The following is a 24,669-nucleotide window of genomic DNA, read 5'->3' on the forward strand; positions in this document are numbered from 1 at the left end:
ATTAGATGTCATTAATACCCTGCTCTCCTTTCTCCAACTGAATGATTTAGAAAATGATTTTTAAATGCTCTAGGATAAGTGTCATTTGGCAAAAGGGAAAAGAAAATTGATAGTGTATATCTGTGTGTGTGTTTACTTGTGTGTGTGCATATTTACACTTGGCATTCTGTTAGTGGTGTCAGTGTCATCTGCATATGGTAATTCACGTTATTCATTTCTGTGCTTTTTTTCCTATTAATGCAAGTCTTTTTTTCTGTGGGGATGTGTTTGTGTATGTGTGTGTGTGTGTGTGTCTCCTTTTGTGAATGTGTGTGTATGTGCTTCTGTGCGCGCGTTACAATGATTAATGAGTCTGGGAGAGCGCCTGTGGGCTGAGATCAGGTGCAACAAGATTTAACTTAGCAGAAAACACTCAATTCCTTTCCTACACATTCAATTAACCCGTCCCTGTGCGCTGCTCTCCGCTCTCTCCACACAGCCATTCATCTCTCAGCTTATACATCACTGCTGCTCCGGCTGTGGACTGCTCTCATTTAAATGGTGTCTTTTATTTACAGCTATGTATTGTGTTCACAGTATGAGGTTCACATAACATCATTTATAATCAACCTCTCGGATCAAACGGCCCGGTCCCCCCTTCTGATAAGCATACAGTATCTACGTCTAATATATCTCAATCCCTACTTCCTCAAGGGACCTTTTCAAGGCTATTCAAGTAATCATATTTGCTTTGATTGTGCCCCTTTGCATGAAGGCTGGGTAAATAGTCACCTGCTGGTTTCAAGTGGTGCACTGTGCATTTGTGTGGTTTAATTCATCAATATGACACATTGGGAATTGTTGAAAATGAAGCATCCGGCCGGAGACCCGAGCAGCTGCGGCCAGAAAACTCCACTCCAGTGATTTTCCTTTCAGAAAAATAATTACTTATTTTCAGGATCATTTACTGTACGAGAGACTGACTATGTATGTAGACACTCATGGCTCTATCAGCAAACAAACGCGGATGGCATAGATGTACAGGAATGTGATGCACAGGTTCATTTTGTTCTTGAATTGGCTTGTTGCCATAGCTCTTATTTAGGTCCCCTACTGTACCCAACCAATAGGTTTATGGGTTTAACAGGTCTTGTACAACTGAAATGATCTGACATAAGAATAATTAGTGTGTAGATCTGTGCAAAAATGTTTTCCAATATTAGACCTACATGAGGTATGCTTGATTTACCTCACCAGACACTTATAGAACCTCAAAAGGGAACACATTACTTGTAAGATAATAGAAATGAAGGACTTTTCATGTATTTTTCAAGTATTTAAAATGCATTCATTCCCTATTCTGCCATGTCTGCCAGCCTTATCTATCTTACCCTATCCTGATTTTACTGTATGCGGTTGTTTTCAGGTTGGAGCTTCAGCATGGGCTCAGCCTATCAGTTTCACAGTTGGAGGGTGTTTGTGGTAGTGTGTGCTCTGCCCTGTGTCTGTGCTGTGGTGGCCCTCACCTTCATGCCCGAAAGTCCCAGGTTCTACCTTGAGGTAAACTGACTTTTCTCAATGTATACAGCTCATGCACCATACATGTAGATGAGATATATTGGATCCCTCCTAAATCTGCTGCATTAGTTGGAAGGAATGCACATCAGACAAGTTGGAAGTACTTGGTCATTTCCCAACAGATGTCTAACAATCACACTAACATAAACAGTATGAGTCAGCCAAAAACACTGGAGGCCTTGATTTCACTGTAATCCATGCTCCTGGTCTTATATGTGTTTGCAAAATAGAAGCCCATAGATTGGTGACAGTAGGCTTGCTGCTGTAGAATAATTACTACCCTTTGAAGTAAAATGACTCATCGTTGTCGTGACTCCCGTCATCTTAGTCCATCTTGGAGGAATCAAAGCAGCATTATGTGTGCACATGTGAGAGCATGGCTGTCCCTGAATACGGCGAGGCTGGTGTTGATGCCATGAATTTGAATCTCGGTGTCTCTCTCTCCCTCGCCGTCCCTCCTGTCAGGTGGGGAAGCATGACGAGGCCTGGATGATCCTCAAACAGATCCACGACACCAACATGCGAGCGCGTGGGCAACCAGAGAAAGTCTTCACCGTGAGTATTTGTTTCTCCTGTGCGCTGCCTTGGCCGGGTTTCCGTACGCTTAAGGAAGCAAAGAGGCTTATATTCTGCCACCGCTGGGACAGGTTTTAAAGCTCTCTCCAGGATCGTATTGAATTATGAAGGTTCTGAAAGCTGTTTTGTGTCATTCAGACTTATTTGCTGCCTGAGGTGCACTTTGAGAAAGCCTCTTAGTCAATGCATGTTACTTGAATTGATCACATAGTACACACTGTGCACATGTACCTTTCTGATGCTGCTTATTTAAAAATTCTGCTTCATGTGCAATTGTGTCTTCAGTCTTGTGGACAACTGGGGATGAGCACGCAGAAAAAAATACAGTGAAAAACCATGGTAAAGGTGAAACCTGAATGTACCCTGAATGCAGACTGGACTTGATAGTGCTCTGCTGTAATTAGCATTCTATTTCCCATGGTTCATTTCCCAGGTAAACAGGATCAAGATCCCAAAGCAGCTGGATGAGCTGGTGGAAATGGAGTCAGAGTCTGGCAACCCGGTCTCCAAGGTTTTCTTCAGGATCAAGGCTGAAATACATGGGGTGAATATTTTCTATTTTCTATTTTACTGCTACAGAATGTTTTCTCACCTGCTGTTCATCTGTCTTTTTGTGGCTCTCATTTCTTTCTTTTTGACTGCATATAAGCTATAATTTTGTCTATTGTCTCTCTATAGATCTATCTGAACCTCATGAAGTGTTTCAACTACCCTATGCGAGAGAACATGATGCGGCTAGCCATAGTGTGGTTCACACTGTCATTTGGGTGAGCTTTTTGATGTCATTTGAGCCGTTTGATTTGTTTTCTTGTGATGCTCTCAGCAGTCTCCAGTTCTCCACTTTAAGGTATAGAAATCAGACAAGTCTAATTTCTTTGGTCAGGAAATATAGCACTAGGCAGCCAGGCTTGCGGCCACATTGCATTTCTGTCATTTTGATCTCTCTGCTGTGTAGAAGTTGCATGGTCTCTGAATCAATCATGGTCTCTGGATCAATACTGGTCTATTGGTGTGTCAGTGGGAGCTGAGATGGGAATAAAAGCAGCCAGAGATAAAAAAAAAAAAAAACACTTTTTAAGATGTTCTCTGGTCCACTATTGTTGTCTGTCTGTTTGTACATTTGTCAGTGTATCCGTCTTTGTTTTTGTCAGACCTCGGTCTAAAATCAAACAATATCAAGCTGATCAGTTGGCAATACAAAAAAACACCACTAACCCTTACCCAGACCCTAACTCATCTTTATATCCTGACATTACTGCATCCTGCTGGCTACAGGTACTACGGCCTGTCAGTCTGGTTCCCTGATGTCATCAAACACCTCCAGGCAGATGATTACGCCTCCAAGGTGAAGACCCACAACAATGAACGCATCGAAGACTTCACCTTTAACTTCACCCTGGAAAACCAGATACACACCAACGGCCTCTTCATTAATGACAGGTCAGACATGATGCTATTCACAAAGCCCTTATAAGTAACCACGAACATATTTATAGTGAGAACATAGTTATCGGATATCAAATTGTTGGCCGATACTACACTTTAGTTTAACTGACGATAAACTATGATGACTGTGGTGAAAAAATGAGAACGTTATGTCATTGTGCCTCTTCAGATTCATCAATATGAAGTTGAAGTCAGTCACTTTTGTTGACTCTACGTTTCGTAACTGCTACTTTGACGATGTGACATCGGTGGGCTCCTTCTTCCGTAACTGTACTTTCATTGGAGCATTCTTCTTCAACACAGGTGAGACGATGATTCAGTGATGATTACTACTCTTTTTCTGACCTGAACGCACAGGTTTGGTACGGCATGTCATTTGTGAATCTCAGATACATCAGGCGAATGTGTATCATGGTAAAAAACAGACAATGTTCTGTATATTGTCCAGTGATTGGCCGTGTTAGGTTCAGTCAAATTGTATTGTATGTTTTGGGCAGACATCGATGACTCCAAGTTGATCGATGGGACAGAGGTGATCAACAGCACCTTCACCCACAACAAGACAGGCTGCCAGATGACGTTCGATGACGACTACAGTGCCTACTGGGTCTACTTCATCAACTTCCTGGGCACCTTGGCTGTTCTGCCTGGCAACATTGTCTCCGCCCTTCTCATGGACAAGATCGGACGCCTGTCCATGTTGGGTAAGGCCAGGGGGGTTTGGGGGCAGGGGTGCATGTTTGTGTGTGTGTAGGGAGGGTGGGTGGATGCAGTAATTTGTTTTAACAGTGACTGTAGGATGTTGAGATGATTCATGCTATGGATGTAGCATTCATCACAGAGTATGAGAGGGCAATTTTGATTAGGCCCTGCCATTTTGTTGAACATTAGTCAAAGGAATGTCATGTGCACTATTCACCCTCTCTCCTTCTCTCTCACGTGCGCTAACTCTCTCTTGCTCCCTCACTCTTTCTCTCTCACTCTGTTTGTGTGTCCATCAGGTGGCTCCATGGTCCTGTCAGGCATCAGCTGTTTCTTCTTGTGGTTCGGCACCAGTGAGTCCATGATGATCTTCATGCTGTGCCTTTACAACGGCCTGAGCATCTCAGCCTGGAACTCCCTGGATGTGGTCACAACTGAGTCCTTCCCTACAGACAGGAGGTGAGTGGAGCAACACATGAGTATATACTAGATGACAGATGAGTATATACTTGCCTACATACTCGTTTAGGCCTATTTATGCATATACACTACCAGTCAAAAGTTTGGACACGCTTGATTGAATGTACTATGTTTTTCATTATCTTAAAGCCATTTTGATCTAAAGGCTTATGCTTAAATGCTTGAAATTTATTCTTTAGACAAATATAAATAGTCAAGTTGATGTCTGTGTATGAATTTCTTTCCAAAGCCTTTGCCTTTCCATCAAGGCAAAGGGTGGCTAATTTAAAGAATCTAAAATATAAGATAGTTTTGATTTGTTTAACAGTTTTTTGGTCACTGCATAATTCCATTTGTGTTATTTCATAGTTTTGATGCCTTTACTATTATTCTAAAATGTGAAAAATAGTAGAAATAAAGAAAAATGTACATGTACATGTACATAAAAAATTAAGAAGTAATTCAATCAGCCTAAACACTGTTTCTCTCTACATTGCCTCCTCACTCCCCTGACTCTTTCTCTCTCCAGAGGGACAGGCTTTGGGTTCTGCAACGCTCTGTGCAAGCTGGCTGCAGTGCTGGGGAACCTGATTTTTGGTTCTCTTGTTGGCATCACCAAGGCCATCCCCATCCTCATGGCCTCGTCTGTGCTGGTGGCCGGAGGCCTGGTGGGCCTGCGGTTGCCTGACACCAGGGCTAATGTCCTCATGTAACACCGGCGCGGCACTCCTCGGCTGGGATAAAGCCCGGACAGAACCTGGGTGACACCAAGAGGAAGCCCAGGGAGCGTTGAGCAAGGAGTGCAAAGGGCTTGGTTCATACGTATCTAACACAATTTCTCAGATTTGGCTTACGTACCTCCGTGGTCTAAGGCAAACTTTGATAGCAACTCCACCTTTTCACTACAATGCTGTGCATTCTTTTAACACTAAATGACTTTTAGTACAAAGCAGAAACATTCGATTCCTCATAAGTCAAGAGCAGCCTCAGTCATTTTGTGAATGTATTATCAGGGGATTTCACGACAAATCTGCAAACACGTATTCCAAGGTTGCAGAGTTGGGAGGTTGCAGAGGTTTTGGTATTGAGAGGTTGGTTGAGTTTTGTGGTTACAGTTTACGGTTGCAGCTTTGTGTGGAGTCACAGCGTGGTTACGGCTCAAGGCTGTTAATATTGATACAGTCTTATTAAGACAAGCCAGATGGGGAGGAAAGTGAAAAACAAGCTGTAATGAGCACAGCAAACCTGCTGTGTGACAACGGAGGGAATAGATGATCAGACAGAGCGGACACACGACACAGCTGTATGACAGCTGGCTGCCCATAGGACCCACATACACAGGACATACTGTAGACAGACAGACTACAGACAGTCCACATACACAAATACCAAAACAGCCACATATTCGTTATATATGCACAGACCCGCGTCTTAGAATAGAACGACATAATACTCACTCACACACTCTCTCTGTCACTCTTTTTCTTTCTCTGATCTGCACATAAACAGACACCACATGCACAGAGAGGAAGTGGATGCACTCAGTCCAACAATTCATATGCACAGTGTTGCATTTTGTTCAGCATGACTTTTGCTCAGGCTTCTCCAACCTATTTACAGTAGATAATGTACGTAGGACACCAAGCCCTTTGCATTAACGACCCAACCAAGAATAAAAAAGGCCATATTGAAAAACTGTATTTTGTTGTACCACTAATTGTATGGTATGCTGAATCCGATGATGTTAACTTTATTTTCTTCTGTTTTATTATGGAAATTGGAATCATGAATTATTCATTTTGTCCAAATGTTGTTATTCCAGCTCCCCTTCCATGTGTTGTATTATTGGACAAAGGCTCTCTGATGAGGGCTTATTCTGATTTAGCTTTGTGTTGGATCTTGCTTGTGGCAGTGACTTTGATAATGACATGTCATGCTGCTTCCTTTTCAAAGTACTGAATGGCCTTTTTTAAATGTGCCTCTCCTTAACTGGAGCATTCTCCCCATAGTCAAGTGGCGTCCAAAGGTTACAAGGAATGGACAGGAACTGAATAGGAAGTATAGAGAAAATTATCCTTGTGTGTTTGTGTGTATATGTGGAGCTATATGTGGCCAATATACAGTATTATATTAGGTGGTGAACTAATTTACCTTTTCCTTCTGCCCTAACCTTAATCTCTTCTGTTGGACGTCTGTATTGTGAAAAAGGGTTATTTTGCTCTATTTCTGAGAAAAGCCTTATCCCATCCTGAGATAGATCCTTATACTATAAATCACATGCAAACAAGCTATCATTACATTAATATCAGTGGCACAGTTTCAAAAGATCCAGCCTTTCAAAAGAAAATCAGTGAATCATGTGGTTGTTGGGAAATTGAAGACCTTAGCTAAGTCAGTGTGACACTTGTCTCCATGCAACCATTTTTTTTTTTACAGTAAATTCAAGGATTTGTCCAAGATAACAATGGAGCATAATATAGCCATGACCAACTGGTATGCTATATTTGCGTTACTGCAAATAAAGTAAATAGAAGATAAATAAAAAAGATAAATAAAAAAATAAATAAAGTAAACGACACCCACCTCTTCAGGAAGGGTAATAGCTTGCACCTCTGATAAAAAAAATGGCTTTGTTGGCTTAGTATCTAAAAACATCTGGGCAACATACTGTATGTCAGTCTCACCTTTCTGTGTTCAACTACAAATTAGATTTGCATAGTTTTCACATAATGAAGCCTGTGAAACAAATACAAAATTGGATGATAGTTTTGAGCTCTGTCATTTGTCACTAATGTGTAGGCTTTTTGCTTAAAAGATGTCATAATCTCACACTTTGTAAACACGACTTTATTCTTAGTTATTATCTATCGCACCACATCAGAATCTCAATGTATACCATTACAGATAATGTCAGAATGCCTGGCACCGTACATGGCTTAGAAAGTATAACACGCCATTACTTGCTTTCAATCTACAACTCTCATTTATTCTGTGCCTGTAGTTTGTATTTTCTGTGGCTAATGGCCTGTGTTCTCCTGCTTTTCTCTGTGTTTGTGGTATCTGTGATTGCAGCGTAGAGGTAGTTTGCCCTTGTACTGCAGTTGGCTTTCTCAAGGCTATTCAATGAAAAAACACAGGCTTCCAAGTGGTTCACGCGTTTATGTTTCCTTAAACCTCACCTTTTGTAAGGGAAAGATGTGATGAAGCGTGCTGCTAATGTGCGACAGATATTTTTCGACAATATGATTTTACTATTTTTGAAATGAAAGTACGGCATACAGAGTCAAGAGTAAATGTAGTAGCACTGACATAAAAAAGCAATGGCATTAGCCCAGTGTCAAACCAAAGCTACTGACTCCTGTTGCTGCCTCAACAGAGCTATGCTGTCAGCAGGGTGCAAGAAAAACATGAGGATTGCATCTGTGTGGTTGTCTGGGTGTGTTACAACCTTGCGTCTTAATTAGTGGCAGAACTACCTGTTGTATTTTATTGGGGAGAAATTATATATTACCTGTCAAGTTTGAGGTATTTGGGGTATTGCTTATATGTACTGTATTTGTGTGTGTGTGTGTGCGTGTGTGTGAGTGATTGAGTGACTACGCGTGTGCACGTGTGTGTGAGTGTGTGTGTGCGTGCATACACACAAATGCGGGCCTGTGTTTGCATTCACATGTTTGTACATATTGTACATATCAAAGCTGATATTGGTGGACTTCTGGGTTAAATGTGTCTAAGCTCCTCGATCGACTCATGTGTCTCCTGCTTTGTCCGAGCGATAAGTCCATCCACTGTATCTCTGTTGTACATCTCTGTGTGTCCTTGGCTTCAAGCCCCATGTACATCCGCTACTGTGTGTGTGCACAAACTTGCATGTGTGTAGGAAAACTTCTGTTATTTTGTGCTCAACTTATGTTGTGTTCTTATTGTAAATTCTTCTGGCAGAAAATGATGGCAATATTCAGATTTTTGTTGAGGAAAAAAATGTGAATGTATCACTCTTGTAAGGTTTTGTTCATCCGTTTTATGGAGGTAAACAAATGTGTGTGGAGAATAAAATTGTGTATATTATTGTGAAGGGCATGCCAGTCATAGGATGGCTGTATGTTCAAAGGTCCATAAGTGTGAAAATATGTGAAGAAATATTTGCCAAATGATGCCCTGTGAATAATGTTAGAAATTGGAAAGGCAGGGATTGCAGACTGTGCTGCTTTTGAACATATATAAAATAAAATTTATGTTCTCTAGCAAATGATGTAGTGCATTTATTTCACACCCATTTCTTAAAAATATCACGTGGTGGAATTAATCTCTAGATTATTCATATATAATGATGGTGTAGCCTACTTAACTAGAAGCAGCAAGAAAGCTTAGAGAACATAATTTTGAATTGTTTTGTGACAAACTTACAAACATGGAGAAAAACAAACACTTGTGATGATAGAAACACAGAATAAAGTTTAGTCTTCAGGCTTTTTGCAGTTGTACATGGCTACTTTCACAAACTTGCTTTATAAACATACAAAATAGATAAATGCACAAACACAACCAAACACACACAAACAACAATAAACACAGCTGGGTTTCCTATGCATACTTCACTCACTGCCTCATACTAATGCTGCTACCTAGTGGACGATTTCAAAACTCAGTAGAAATAAGGGGAAAAAAATAATTAAATGTATTAACTGACTCAGCATTTAAACTCAAACTTTTCACATCCGTGATTCATTGATATATTCGTGTTTATGTAAACTGGCAAAGACATGCAAAGTTAGAACGTGTTTGGCTTTGAAAGCTGAAAGATTTTTATACTGTAGGTCGCTACACTTTGGATGGGCTGCACAGGCAATAGGTGACACATCTCAAAAGATAAAGCAGCTGCGTGTCACATGATCAAGACCCTTAACCCGAGGGCCATAAAACCAACTTGGAGGGTCACTTAAGTTGAAAGTTCAGGGTCTGCTTCAGGGCAGCTGTATGCTGCATTCAGGTCAAATCGTCAGAACGACTTGATGGTTCAACATAACCACTTGTGTTAACTCGTTTGAACTGGTGGCCAATAAACGTACAGTTTTTGTAGATGTATGACATTGATTCAAAATATATTCGGATATATCTGCAGATACATGTTGTCAACAGGGAATAGAAAGAACGTGTATTTCCAGTTTCTAGAATATTATATTATGTATGTATGTATTATGTGTTAGAATAACCCATTGTTTTGTATATATTTGAAGCATATTTCCAAACACATTCATAACTATATGTATTTTTTTGTGGTATGGCAAACATTGCAATGCCAACCACAGGAAAAACCACAAAAAACACAGGCAAAAGTAATTGTGTCCTGACGTGAATGATTACAAAATGACTAATACTGCACAATACATTATGCTCGTTTTATTTGACATGAATTTATTATTCCTTATACTGTACTACAGATATTTCCTGATTGGGGTCCATTGAACTTGCTAGTATTTACCACCTGTAAGATGAGGTATCTTCAAGTACGAATCTCGTATCTACCATCTTTCCTCTAACCACTGAATGCAGCAGAAGTCACCTTTACGGCCACCAGGTGGAGCAAGGCGCTACATTATATTTCGCCCTGTCAATCATTTCAGTGGAGAGTGTCGCCGCTGCAAGGTAGTAGAGACTGAGAGCACTTTCGGTCAGGAGTCACGCCAAAGTGGACGCCATGGGGATTATTTGCCGCAAGTGACAGTTGGCACTTTCATGAAACTTTTGAAGATCGCTTGACACCCTCTCTCTCGGTTTTTTTCAGCAACACCATTCATTTTATTCACATCAATATCCTGAGGCGCGGCACATTGTCTTTCTGCTGTAGCTGTGTCGGTGGTTGCTAACGTTATTTCGAGTTCAGTCGAGTGCAGAAGTGGAGGAAACAAGGCAGGATGTACCATGAAGAAACCGCAACTTTACAAAAACCACGTTATGGAAGTAAGTTGGGCGTTCTTGTAACGGTTTTCTAGCTAACCTATTTGTGTGTCTTTGTTTTATTTATCATGAAATAAACAGCACGCATGCAAAGCTACCTGCTGTTCAGAGACTAGAGGAATTTGTGATGAGGAACAGGTGGTTCAGCAGCACCACTTCACCTGGCTCCACTGAACAGCAGGATGCCTTCAGTAGTAGGTGGAGCAATCACTGACAATCTCGGCATTTAGAGAAATTTGCCCTTGTTATTTGCTCAGAGGTTGCGTTGGTAGGTTTTAGGTGGTGGAGCCCAGGTCGATGATTTTACATTGAAGTCTATGGGATTGGTCAGGAGAGATGCTGGAGCTCATGGCCTGCGGGCTCTACAGTTTAACCTCTGGACACACTTGGTATTCCTGTAGTGTTCCTTCTCAAAGTGCCCACAAATCAGCACAGTGATATTTAGGTTTGTTTAATGGTGGTAGCCAACACAACAGCCTGTCTACACAGAAGGCCTTTTCTCATAGGTTAACTATTAACTCTACACCTGACTTCAGGAATATCTCAAGAATGTAACTGGGCCAAATGAAGTCAATATAAGCCTCAGTACATCTCAAGTTAAAAAGTCTGAAAACTGCTTTTAGCCAAAGTTTACTTCAGTCTGTTATCAGTGACTGACACCTGAGAGCAAAGTACAACTTTAAAGAGATAAGACCAATCAATTGTGTCATCAATACAGTATTGTCTTTTGCTTCTGACTTGGCAGATTGAATTTCATTACTCAACACTGTCTGTTCTTTCAAGCTGCCGCAGGTTGTGTTGTTGTCATAGATGGGTGTTTGCTGGCTCAACGTTATAGTAACTTATAAGGATCTAAAAGAGGTGTGCGTGTGTGTGTGTGCGTGCACCTAGCCCTTTAAAAAGTGCACAAAGTGTTTCTGAGCCAACAATGTTTCTTTAATTTGTTGGGTAAGTTATTGAAACTTGTGAGAAACAGGCTAAAATTGTCCCAAGTACGGTTCCCTCCTGCATGCTTTTTCAATTGTAATTGCTGTTGAGGGAGCAAAGCAATGTAATTCCCTGGAATTGCTTAAATAAATGCCCGACCAACCTTAGTTTATGGGTTTGCCCGTGAAATGGAGTAACCTAAAATCCTGGTCTCTCTTGATTTGTAGTTCCCTTTAGGCCCCAAAAGTCTAGGTAGAACAAACCTTCAGCCAAACAAAAGCATGAGTCATAATCACAGAGCTCATAACTCGGGTCCAGGGATCCTGTGACAGATGAATGCAGCAAAACCTTCCTGCAGATTAAATATAACCCTTACTGCAAGAGTGCAGACAGGCCCATCCAGGAAGTGTGTGAGTGAGTCAGTGTGCGGACGGTGTAACGGCTGTGCTGGGGATCCTACGCCTCTCAGCGGAGTGTTTACACACTCACGTCCTCTCCAACAACACAGCTGGGCCAGCGGCCTTCAGTGGTATGGACGGATACTGTGGTCATGAGGCCATAGATTTCACCCCAGTGGCGCGGCACCCCTTGGTGTGTGTGTGTGTGTTTGGCCTTTTGCTTGTGTCTCCAGTATGTTGCCTATGTGTGTGTGTGCTACGTGACTGTTTCTCTCTTCACATGTGCGTGATACTGCACACCAACCCTTTATTGAGGCCTAGTGGTCTAATGTCTATGCAGGTGGCTGATGAGGAGACGGACTGTAGGAGAGCAATTGTTGGTTTTAAAAGATTCAGCCAAGCTCTCCATAGAGGCCGGAGTGCAGCACCGAGTAAAGAATTACAGACATTGGGCTTTGATGAACCACTGACTCGACCCCCAGAGCGACTCATTTATGGAAGGTCTGAGATTTTAAATGAATCAGTGGCTATGGTAAACAGGGGTGCTCTGAATCATGTAGGCTAACCTGGAAGGCTACAGTAACACTTGGCTCTCTTACCAGGCATTTAGGTTGGATTGGTTATAGGGCTGGGCGATATGGTTGAAATCAATATCACGATAATCATAAGGATTTTTCTTGATATCAATATATATCACGATATGGTTCATGTATGCAAAATCACGTTAAATAATCAAATTAATGTTCATCTCATTGAACCGAATGGTAATGTAAGGTGTGATGTCAAACAAAACAGAAATATTCAAATAATATTCCTACCATACCTCATTTTATGAGAGTTTTTAAGTAAAATTTGCTTGTCATCATCAATTTAGACAGCAGAAATGTGTGTCATGATATTAAAATATCTTCATATCATCACAATATGATTCCACTGAAAGACGATAAACGATAATATTGAATTATCGCCCAGCCCTAATTGGTTAGGCTAATCAATCAACAGGCTTAACTAGTCAAACTTGGCGTTGCTAGAGGTGATAATAATTAACCCCTGGACTAAGGAAGTCTTTACTCTGGTGTGTGTTTGCATGCAATGCGTGTGTGTGTGCACGTCATTGCAAGTTTTCCAGTCTTTACTTACTGTGCCTTGTAGAGAAAGTACAGATGAACCATAAAAGCATGCTTTCACCACATGTGAAAGTTCAGTCACTATTCAGTTCACTCAGTTCAGTTCAGTTCACTCAGCCAGAAATAAAGGGATTTGATTGGATTAGAGGGGGGTGAGGAGCGGAGATCTCATTAAGCTGCAGGTAAAGGTCAACTCTCAGCAGAAGTCACTTGTCAGTTGGGAACCCCACTAAGGCCACTTCATCTCCCTCATACATGGGTTCCCTGGAGCATGGGATTTAGTACAGTCTTCCAGTGCTACTGAGGCTCCTAACAGTCAAAGTAAGCTACTTTTACCAAGCAACAGCCTTTTAGTCTTTAATGTTTTGGTGTTAATTGTGCAATCTTTCAAATTTGCACAGAGGTTTGCGCAGGGCTTTCAAGTTTGATAAGAAGACGTACTCCTCAAAATCCAGATGCACACAGAGCCCCCACCCTGTAATCATGTGTAATGAAGACCAATAAGACTGTGCAACAGATTAGTGCCTTTATAATGCCACTGTTGGAAAATACTCACATGCAGAAACGTCTTTGCTTGTTCTTGCAGCCATTCAGGATGATGAGAGGCTGTCAGCAGAGGAGATGGATGAGAGGAGACGACAGAATATCGCCTACGAGTATCTGTGTCACCTGGAGGAAGCCAAACAGTAAGACAGGAGGAGAGATGAAGGGCAGGAGGGAGGGATGGAGGGAAATACAATGAAGATGAGAAAAGCATAATGCAGACCAAACGGAATATTTTCCCTTTGTATCACTTGGCTCTATCAAAAGTGATTGCTTGTGGGCATTTAACTGGGTGTGCTCTTGGGTTGAGCATTGGATTTGTTCAACATAATTTGCTTATATAGAGCTATTTTATCATTTTATTTATTTACTATAGCGAGCTAGCTAGCTAAGTGGCAACAGCTTTGTGGATGTGATGGGATAAGTAGGCAAGCAAGCTAACATTACTCATTTAGCCTACCAGACCTAAAGTTACCAGCCAAAATATTTGAGGCTACACTTCAAGTAATGTTACACACCAGGAAGACCAACTGTCACTTTCCTTCATTAAGTATTTAATTTGTCAAGAACTTTATGCTTGAGCTGACAGAGACTCGTCATATAATTAGGGAAATCCTGACACAGCCGTCTTCCAGTCAAAGACTTGGGAACAAAAATGTAATGACTGGGAGAATTTGAGAGCCACATTTCTAACAAATGTGATTGGTTCTTGTGCTGCGACCATTGTGCCCATTTGCATAATATATATATTTTTTCCTTTTGCATCGTGGGCCTGGGTCATGCCGTATGCATGCAGTTACTCTCTTCTCATAGACAATGAATGGATGCAACTGTTCGCCCTGTGAAATCGCATCTGGTGTGCAGCTATCGTAAAGGTCGGGAGGAGAGGGAACATGCTTTGCCAAAGAGAAAGATGAGACATTCACTTGCAATTAAGAGGAGAGAGTGTGAGACAGGAAGAAGAGGGCCAAATTTAAAGAGCAGACAGTGGTAGTGAAACTAAGAGATGAAGGGAGAATGAGGGAATGTAACAGATAAGGGAAGGAAGTAGTGCGTGATCCAGTAATGGAGTAAGATGGAGCCATCGTGACAGGTGAAAGACTGAAGGTGGGCCCAGCGTGCACGTGGGACGATGACACGGGGCTGTGAGCATGCATGAGATGGTGTGCGATTGAACACAGGGGAGTCGCTGACATGGTGGAAAGAGCGGTTCTCTTTGCAGTGTGCTCTCAAGCTAACTAATACCCCAGAAACACATTTTACATTAGATTATAATCAGATATCAACAAGGCTAACCGATCGCTGAGATAATTAGATAAAATGCCAAATATATAGAAGTTGTTTTTTTTTGTTTTTTTTTCCTAATAGATTTATTACAGATTTTTTTCAAATACCTTTCTATATTTTCCCTGGTTAGTGGTTATACAAAGTTATGATGAAGGTGAAGCTGCAGAAGAATCTTGTTCTCACCGCCTAATCCTGAACCGCTTCCTGTATTCTACATCCAACTGAACAGGAAGTGTGATCTTGCCTTTTTTTCTTTTTTTTTTTCAAACACACTGATTTTTGGACAGCCCCACCCAGCCCCACAGCTCCTCAGATTGATCAGTTATGCTTAAATCTAGCATGCTGTTGCCTAGTTGTTTCACAGTCAGGCTTGAAGCTTGAATGTCGGGCTAGTGGCCTCTGGTGACGTCAGAGAGCCTTTACCATGACTGTGTGTAGCATTTCTCCACAGATTATTGTTTGACAGCTGAACCTGGACTTTGACTCTGTAAAGACTATTTGAATAGCCCACTTCTACAAGGATAGCTAGGCTACACTAAGCACAGATGCAGTCATCCATCATAATTAGGTTATGCGTAGATTGTGGCAGACACATTTTTCTTTTTTTTAGTTTACTGGCAAAACTGAGCTGCCGTTTAGGTAACGCATGCTTTAGTAACTGCATGGTTAACCTCCAGAGTGACCACTATTTCACTCTTACTATAACACACACACACACACACACACACACACACACACACACACTCTCACTCACTCTCTCACACACACACACACACACACACACACACACACACATACACACACACACACACACACACACAATCACTCTAACTTCCTGTTATTCCATCTCAGTGCTTCTGACTTCCCTTCACTCCTCTTTCTATTGTGGAATGAAACCTCTATTCTGGGAAAGCTGTCAAACGGGATTAGGATTAGGACAGACTGCTAATAAAGCTGTTAACTACAGAGCGTGGGATTAGGTCCTGCTGTCACTAACCCTGCTCTCTGGGGTCAGGAGTCAGCAGTCACTGGAACAACTACAACTAAGCAGAAGCAACTCATTTGACTCCCTCAGTACACCTGGGAAAACGTGTTTAAGGAGAGCTAAGACATCCTTTGGTTTCACTTGATTACACATCCTTAATTGTGACCATTTTGTGGTGGCTGTTTTGTGTCCTTTGAATAGGCTGCATCCTATTTAAGTTTGTCGGGGATGCAAAATGGTGCAAGTGAAATTCATATTTTCTCTACCCAGAGTTTGACATGAAATATATTATGGTGGGTTACCTACATGCTAGGTTGTTCAAAGTCCCCTGGATTTTTGAATTTAAGTAGCTCTTACTGTTGCTGTTGGTGATGTTGTCAGCTGAAAGACGCACCCTCCCACAACATACACATACACACTCATACACACACTTAGTGGTTTCTGGAGGGAGACTTTGTACCTGCAACATGGAGTAGGTAAACAGTTTGTGGTTTAAATCTGTTGATTCTTTTGGAAGGAGTGTTTTTTTCTTTTCTGTTTTCTAACTTCTGTTCTGACCCGTGATTAGCCTGGAGGTGTTCTGGAGCACAGCACAGGCTATTTTTCAGTCAGGGCTATTATTCTTAATTATTTTAGACACCCTACTCCAACACACACTTGATTCATCTCTTCCATTACACACACACACACACACACACACACACACACACACACACACACACACACACACACACACACACACACACACACACACACACACACACAAACACAAACTCACAAACTCATGACCAGCATGACTAAGTTACATGACACAAGCTCCTAAAAGAGGCTCTCTATAGACAGAGATAGCTCAAAGCTAAGGAGTTTAGTCTACTAATAATGTGTTGGTGTGGGACAGACTTTAGTCCCGGAGTCCAGAAAGCCGTGTTTTGTTTAGCCTGGTAGGTTGCAGACAGGACAATGACAGGAAGGCCTGCTTTGGGAGTTTGTAAACAGAGGAGCACTGGCCTGTCCTGGATTCAGGAGACAAGTTCTCACTACATTGTTTTAACTGCAGGAAGTAAAGCTTCAGAGGAGAGCTGTGTTACCCAGCCAGGATGTTCTGTCTTATTATTTTGCTTTCTGTTCTTGTGCAGCCGCTCCTCCCCAACTGATTTTGACGAGCCTTTGATAGCTGTTCTATTTTTTCTCAGTAATCTTTGCTATCACCTTCATCTCATCCCCTCCACTTACAGTAAATGTCAGTTCTACACAGATATGAAACTTAAAGGAATTAATAAGTTGTCTGGCTTTTAAACTGTACTACTGCCGCCCGTCCACACTTTTTTCTCCCACTCTGACTCTCCCACTCACTCCCTCTTTCTAAGCAGACCATGGGGATCCAGAATCCTCATCAAATGCTCACAGTCATCAGTATTAATGTATTAAGTATTAATGTATGCGTCTGTGTCTGTGTGTATTAATGTAGCCTATGCGTCTGTGTTCAGCGTAGTATTCATTCAGTGCCAAAGAGGCTGCTTCTGAAAGGCAATGTTTGCTGTTGGTGAGGGTGAACAGATATTGATTACTGTAGTGGCATCTGCTTGATACCAGGCTAAAGTTGACTGAATTGACATCAGTGAATGTCACCAATATTGGGAACTGAGCATGTGCACAATACTATTTGAGAAAGCTGAAAGTGTATATATTTCTAAATTATTTCCACTACAGAAATGGATAGGAAGATCACATTTGGTTAGGTTACCACTTAATTAAGTTCAACCAGGAGGCCTCGGGTTCACCAAATCCTGGATCCAAAGGCACTGTAACTGACCCAGCGCTTTGCCCTCTTCCTTTGGAGGGGAGCCAGCAAAAACACACACTTCTCCTGTGGGGATTAATTGTATCACAAAAAAAAACTACAGAAGGAAGTAGCATAGCCAAAATTGTCAATATTAAGAAAATAACTGAGCTCTCAGATATACTTAGTACATAGTATTTCAAAAACTGATGTGTACTGATCATTTTTGCTAAGGTATAACAACACAAAGTAGTTAGGATTTTTCTTGCACAATACACACAGCAATCTACAGCATCAGCTGACATAATTTGTTATGGTGGGGTTGCTTTATTCATTAAGGTGCCTACACACTCAACTGGGTTTGTGTTGACAGGGCAGGTGTGTTAGCGTTTGTCCTTAAAGTGCTGACACATGTTTGGACACACTGGGTCCTTTGGGCACCCACACGTCCTTAATTAGCCTAAACAAGGTGTCCGTGTGCATGTATGTGGGAGGGGGCACTTATTACTGGTAGATTGGAGGAGGACATGACCCATGAATGAAGAAGTAAACAGGCCAAATCGCTCAGCACTGTCTGCCTTGGCTGTGGATAAATTCAGTGGTAGGATGATGAGCAACCAAGTTGACAACTTAAGTGTAGCGAGCTACTATAGCGAAGTTTGTTTTTAAGAGTAGTGCAGAATCAGGAGAGAGATGTAGCCATAATGGAAAACATGGTCTCACTTCCAGGCAATAAGATAATGTGTAACAGATTCTCAGACTATGATGATTCACTCTCACTTTCCTCACAAATCATTAACTAGCTCTTAGTCTTTAGTATGGGCATTTCCTAATATCTCTGGGAATAACCTGGCAGAGCCTGCACAGAGACTCTGCTTATGCTGTTGAACCTTTCACATGGAAATAACATCAGGTTGAAAGAATGTGAACAAAGTAATACTAACGCTCTCAATTCCCTTTTTATTGTTACTCAGCAAGCAATTCCAATAAGACTACTTACTTCAATCCGTCTCTCTCTTTGTTCCTCCCACACACTTTGTTTTTTCTTAGTGATAAAACTTCCCTTCATTCACAAAGAATAGTCCCCTGATCACAAAACATTCATGGCCTCCAGAACTGAACTGATCAGCCTTCACTAGTGACCCAGGTTAGGTTGTAAACTACAATATGTGGTGTTGGGCATCCTGCTCTCTGGCCTGATGCCATGACCCAGCCTCCCACTTTAACCTCACAGTTTAAACTTGACAGGTGAGCGTCGGTTATCATTTACAAGCCTAAGGCTGACCTTCAGATATTCCCAAAGCTCAGACTGAAAGTCTGCCCAACCCCCTGACAAAGGCATGCTGGGTACAGTGTGGGTGCTGCCTGTAACAATGCCCAGTTCTCACTGGCCTGCAGGCTGCTTGTTTACTTTGTGTAATACAAAACCTTTCAGTTAATTTACAGCATAGACACCAGTTAGCATAATGAATGAATATTGTACCTCTTAGGAGCTGTGTAGCCTAATGTCTTATTAACACTGATTTAATGAGGCCAGGGCTATGTACTCATTTCTTTGTGGGATTGGGATTCAGTCAAAAATGATCCCTTAGTTATAATGACTTCAATAGCTTTTGTTCTTTATAAGCTCATATGAGTTTGTTAGCCTGTAGGCTAAATTTGCCATAGAGTAGACCTTTAGAAATTTGATTTGATAGATCTAGTGAGGAGTGGCCACTCTTCAGCCGGCCGGAAGATAAATTTATATTGTGAGCAAGAGTGGAGCCTTTTACACTGGTGTGAGCGTTGGCTTCAATCTGTCGAAATGTGAGTTGATCCCATAGATTTGTGTACAGGTGATCTACAATTGTTATTGACCAACTTGGAAACAAAATCATATTGGATGTACTGTACCTTATTCTTCAATGCCATCAGCGGCAGGAGCAAGAGCTGATGCATATGGACTTCAATACACCATAGCATACCTCTGTTAATATTCAGTAGCCCATACAACTACAATACATCATGTCCTTGCAGAAATCCTGTATCTACTAAGTCACATTTTTAGGTATTGAGAAAACGGGTTGTTTTTTCCCCATTCATGTCAGTGCATTTTTGACACTTAACAATGCGTTATCAAAGGTTTGGCTTGATCCCATGAAATATTTTAAAAATGTGGAGGAGTGCCAGGTGTCATTTACCTTTTGTTAAAAAAGGAATTATTCAACACAACAGTTTTCAGCAGACGAGCAAGATGTTTTGATGGCCCACAATCATAAATATGCTGAATGTGTACTCTGTTTAATTTATATCTGTATAATATTCTTGGTCAAGTGTTGGATTTTTGCTTAGACCAGGCAGTGCAGCAGGTGCAGGAAAAACCAATATTGACTTGCTGAGTACATGCAGGCATCCAGTCAGGTAACAGCTTACATTGCACTCTCTTAGATCTCAGGTGACAAGGTGAGGGACAGACTAAGGTTCTGTTTGTTTATATCCCCACTGTAACCATAGCATTGAGTTTAGTATTAAAAGGAAAGTCAACTCGATCCATGAATTTAAAGGGTTCTGAGATTAAGCTGAAACTATTCTGTTGTGTAACCAGTTACTCGAGTGAATTGAGCTCTTGTTGTACTCATTTCCTCCTGTTGGAGAGAGAGTAGTCATATTCACCATAGTCACTCGAGCGATGGCCTGAGATATCACTTTTCAACTTTTACATTTAACCATTAACTTGCTTGCTTAGGCTTAGAAATTAGAAACTTTCCCAAAAGCAATTTTGCGCTAAGGTCATCTTCTTCCCAAAGGATGAACATAGTGTAGAGATACTTTTGAGAGTCCTAGTCCTGTTCTGGGGTCAATATCTATGTATTCTCAGGTGGATGGAGGCCTGTCTAGAGGAGGACCTGCCCCCCACCACAGAACTGGAGGAGGGACTAAGGAATGGCGTCTACCTCGGCAAACTCGCCAAGTTTTTTGCCCCCAAAATGGTGTCAGAGAAAAGGATCTACGACAGAGACCAGGCCCGATATAAGGTGCGTTTCCATTCTGAACCCATTGGCGTTTACCCTTATTTGGAGATCTTCTCATCTGCCTTTTACACACTTCTGATTTATACTTCTGATATAGATAATCCCTCTTGAGGAAAGAGACCTCACTACACAAGTTGGATAAGGTTATATTTGCTTAGCTTCCCTCGCAATCCTCAACAAACTTGCATGGTGTCGGACAGGAAGACCCTGATCCAGATCCTTCACAGACATCCTCACTTCCTGTCAACAATCTTCTACAGGAAAGAGGGAAAGGAGGCAGGGTGAGGGTCAGGCCCTCATTGAAGCATTCAGCTGTTGCGCTGATGCAATAAGATAAACTACTACATTGCCCTTTGACAAATTATAAACAAACTTCATTTGACTGTGAGATGCCATATTAAATTGGCTTGATAACCTTGCTTTTCTATAATTATTTGTGTGTGTCATAACATCCCCCTTATCAATTCTTTCCATGTTGCAGAGGTAACAATTTTGTACCATTTCATTACAGCTGGTAGTCATATTGGTACTTGGTTTCTGTGAGGTAATGCTTATGTGTCTGTTTTCCTGTTTTCATCTTCAGAGCACGGGGCTACACTTCAGACACACGGACAACACAGTGCAGTGGCTCAGAGCCATGGAGTCAGTGGGGCTGCCCAAGGTGAGGAGCTTGCATAGCCATCACTCATGCATGCACACAGGCAAGCAGACACACACTCCCTGTTTCACAAACATGTATGCAAATATGCACAGTGCACTTACAGACTCGTGCACTGTGCTTCAAAACATCAATACACTGTAAGCAAAGTTTACTTCAAAGCCTTATTTTACATTTTTTGGGGGCCTTTTTTATTAAAAATGTCAGCTGTTACAGTCTGTACCCCATTTACAGATGAATGAAAGTACAGCTGCAACGATTAATCGTTTAATCGATTAGTTGTCAACTATTAAATTAATTGCCAACTATTTTGATAACCGATTAATCGGTTTGAGTATTTTTTTAAAGAAAAATTAGTCAAAATTCTCTGATTCCAGCTTCTTAAATGTGAATATTTTCTGGTTTCTTTACTCCTCTATGACAGTAAACTGAATATCTTTGGGTTGTGGACAAAACAAGACATTTGAGGACGTCATCTTGGGCTTTGGGAAACACTGATCAACATTTTTCACCATTTTCTGACATTTTATAGACCAAACAACTAATCGATTAATCGAGAAAATAATCGACAGATTAATCGACAATGAAAATAATCGTTAGCTGCAGCCCTAAATGAAAGTTTTCATAAAAGTCATGAAAAGGTGATATCCTCCTGTGAGGTCCTTTGCCAAGTCAAAAAAGTCCCTTTTGCTTTTCAGTGGGATTCCAGGTAAGATGGATTCACTCCTACAGTAAACTGGTACAATGTGGATTACAGGGACAGTTCTACGATGCCCATGCCCGAAGTTGGTGTAACGCTGCTTTATGAAAAGTAATAAGGGGCTGATGTCAACATACCAATTTTCGAAGCTAATTTACCTGCTGAATTTTATCGGAACATCAGCCAGGGAGATCCCCATTGTTGAAGTGACCCTTTGCAACATGAGGCATGGTTTTGAAAGCGCTGGGCTTTGTCATTTGTGCACTGGCTCAGGGCCGGTACGTAGTCGCTCATATTACAGGGTAGAGTCCATCCTACAACCAAGACAGCACTGGGATAGGATTTCAGTCATTGTAATGTAAGAAGCTGCAATTTAGGACTTGGCAGAGGATATCAAGGGCAAATGAGAAAAAGGGAAAATGAGTCTTGTGATGATGATGGGTCAAAATTTGAAACATTTATTGCATAAATGATTTTGTGGCCACTTTACATGACCTTTATTCACTTAGTCAATCTGTCCCAACACTTGTGATCACCTGTTTTTATGACTTTTGTGACTTTTGTGGCTAAATACTTAAACTACGGAAATGGTTCTAAAATGATTAACATAGAAATAAAAACTAAAATAGGCCGAGTTGAAGGCTAGCATTATGTACTTTGGCCTAATGTGAAGTATAAATTATATAGGTCTAGAGCAAAAAAAGCCATCTTTTGTTGACTGTTTAATTGCTTATACTTGGGATTATATGATACGCTGACACGCTGACACGCACATGGACACACCTTTATGAGTCTGTCACTGCGCTAAGAAAGGTAGTAAACATTGACACATAAAATTGTGATGAGGGTGTGGCAGGTCTAATATAATGGTATTAACCCTGATGCATCTTTTATGAGTGGACACAAAAGACTTTTCCCTGAGGAGTATACTAGAAATGGAAAATGAGGTAAAATTGATACCCAATTATCTCCGTCATGCCCTTTGGGGTAGCTTTTTATACCAAGTGTAATTGGCATTTTTTATGAATAGCCTTTTCAGGAATAGTCACTAGGATAACTCTGTTACCTATAGCCTATATATAAAACCATGAAGTTAGAGCATCATTCTGATGTAAAGTGAGAAAGGAAACACACATTAGAGATAGCCAAGGGTAGGAATGACATCACAAGTTCCTGCTGATAAATAGATTTTGGCCCAGTGTTTTGCAAACTGTCCTCATAAAACTGGTTATGTGCATGGTGTGACATCTTCATAGGTAAAAGCTTAAAGTTTTATGCATTACGCTAATACTTGTGCGATGCTCGTTTTCAAAAATCATAACCAAAATCACCCAGAACAACTGGATATTTACCATGAACAATGACAGTTTTTCACTGAAGCCTTCCTTCCATGTGCCTGCCTACATGTTGACATTTGAAGGGATCATTGTGATGGATGGTGCGTTCCTCTTTGGCTGCAGCAGAATAAAGAGTGTCAGGAGATGTTGACTAATAACTACTGTGGTTTCTACTTTCAGATATTCTATCCTGAAACGACAGATGTGTACGATCGCAAAAACATGCCCAAGGTGGTGTACTGCATACACGCACTGAGGTAAGAATAAAAGACACTGAGAGGGATTCCAAACACAAAGTAGTGATTTTTTTTTTGATTTTTTTTTTAACTTTTGCCATCTGCATCATTTTCTCAGTTTTGAAAGCAAAATGCCAGACTTGTCTCATGGTCTTTAACTTGGTGCAGTAGTGGCAAACCCAGATGCTTTTTCCTAAAGGTGCCACATCTGACTGTCAAGTGTGACTTTACGTCTAAGAAAGAAATGAAAATAAGTGGATTTAAAGCACTATTGTTAATGATGACCTAAAACCTAAAAAAGCTCACATGCTGTCATCTGGTGTTTCCAATTAAAATATGAGATATTGGGCACAGTGAGAGATTCGGTTATCTTGTCAAGAATGTGGCTAATTCAATAAGGCCTTTGCTGTATTTGTCTGTAAATGTAGACGAAGATGTTGTCTGTGGGCAGTGGCAGTTTGCTCATACTCTTGTCAGTGATAGGTAACTTCCTGTCTATTTTAGAGTCATTTCCTATCCCCAGATGGCTATGGCAGACTAGCAGGTCATAGATTTAGGGTTGACTTTGACATGTGGCGGTTGTTAGTTATCCACACAGAACAGCGTCTTCAGGCTGCAGAACAGAGGCCAGATCTTATTTGGGAAGAGAAGTGTGTGAGAACCAACGGCTTCCACTTCTAAAAAAAAAAAAGTTTTTTTTTCTCTCTTTCCTCTTTGGTTGCTGTTTTTTTTTTTTTTTTTTTTTGTGTCTCTGGTTTTCATGCATGGCCTCTTTCTTGTGTCCATTAAGATCAACCCCTAATTCATGTCAACAACTGAAATAGCACTTCAGTGATATGAAACAGGAACTGGGAAATGTTCTACTTACTGTAGTTTAGGTAGTGAAGGTGTTTCTTCTCAAGCACAGACTATTTATGATTTGTGATGAATAGTTCAAGGCTTTATTTTAGAGCAGCATGCACTGAGCTAAAAGCAGCTGTTG

At 41.1% G+C, this 24,669-nt stretch overlaps 2 protein-coding genes across 4 annotated transcripts in view; both read left to right on the top strand.

Moving 5' to 3' along the window:
* Positions 1 to 5,453, top strand: part of sv2ca (synaptic vesicle glycoprotein 2Ca) — a 22,082-nt gene extending 16,629 nt beyond the window's left edge. The window contains exons 4-12 of the mRNA XM_071539901.1: positions 1,406 to 1,539; positions 2,023 to 2,112; positions 2,567 to 2,677; positions 2,812 to 2,900; positions 3,409 to 3,573; positions 3,749 to 3,882; positions 4,077 to 4,283; positions 4,581 to 4,740; positions 5,270 to 5,453. Of these exons, the coding sequence (XP_071396002.1) occupies positions 1,406 to 1,539; positions 2,023 to 2,112; positions 2,567 to 2,677; positions 2,812 to 2,900; positions 3,409 to 3,573; positions 3,749 to 3,882; positions 4,077 to 4,283; positions 4,581 to 4,740; positions 5,270 to 5,453 (1,274 nt within the window). The remainder of the gene's footprint in view (positions 1 to 1,405; positions 1,540 to 2,022; positions 2,113 to 2,566; positions 2,678 to 2,811; positions 2,901 to 3,408; positions 3,574 to 3,748; positions 3,883 to 4,076; positions 4,284 to 4,580; positions 4,741 to 5,269) is intronic.
* A 4,971-nt stretch (positions 5,454 to 10,424) lies between these two features.
* iqgap2 (IQ motif containing GTPase activating protein 2) overlaps positions 10,425 to 24,669 on the top strand; it is a 40,216-nt gene continuing 25,971 nt past the window's right edge. For all 3 annotated transcript variants that reach the window (XM_071539887.1, XM_071539886.1, XM_071539888.1), the window contains exons 1-5: positions 10,425 to 10,701; positions 13,737 to 13,836; positions 20,603 to 20,759; positions 21,340 to 21,417; positions 23,632 to 23,708. In XM_071539887.1, coding sequence (XP_071395988.1) covers positions 10,656 to 10,701; positions 13,737 to 13,836; positions 20,603 to 20,759; positions 21,340 to 21,417; positions 23,632 to 23,708 — 458 coding nt within the window. In that variant the 5' untranslated portion in view covers positions 10,425 to 10,655. The remainder of the gene's footprint in view (positions 10,702 to 13,736; positions 13,837 to 20,602; positions 20,760 to 21,339; positions 21,418 to 23,631; positions 23,709 to 24,669) is intronic.

This window comes from Centroberyx affinis, unplaced genomic scaffold (assembly GCF_046629955.1).
Source record: "Centroberyx affinis isolate AG114_WGS23_722 - 3 ecotype Tasmania unplaced genomic scaffold, CSIRO-AGI_Caff_v1 ptg003531l_1, whole genome shotgun sequence".
Classification (NCBI taxonomy): domain Eukaryota; kingdom Metazoa; phylum Chordata; class Actinopteri; order Beryciformes; family Berycidae; genus Centroberyx; species Centroberyx affinis.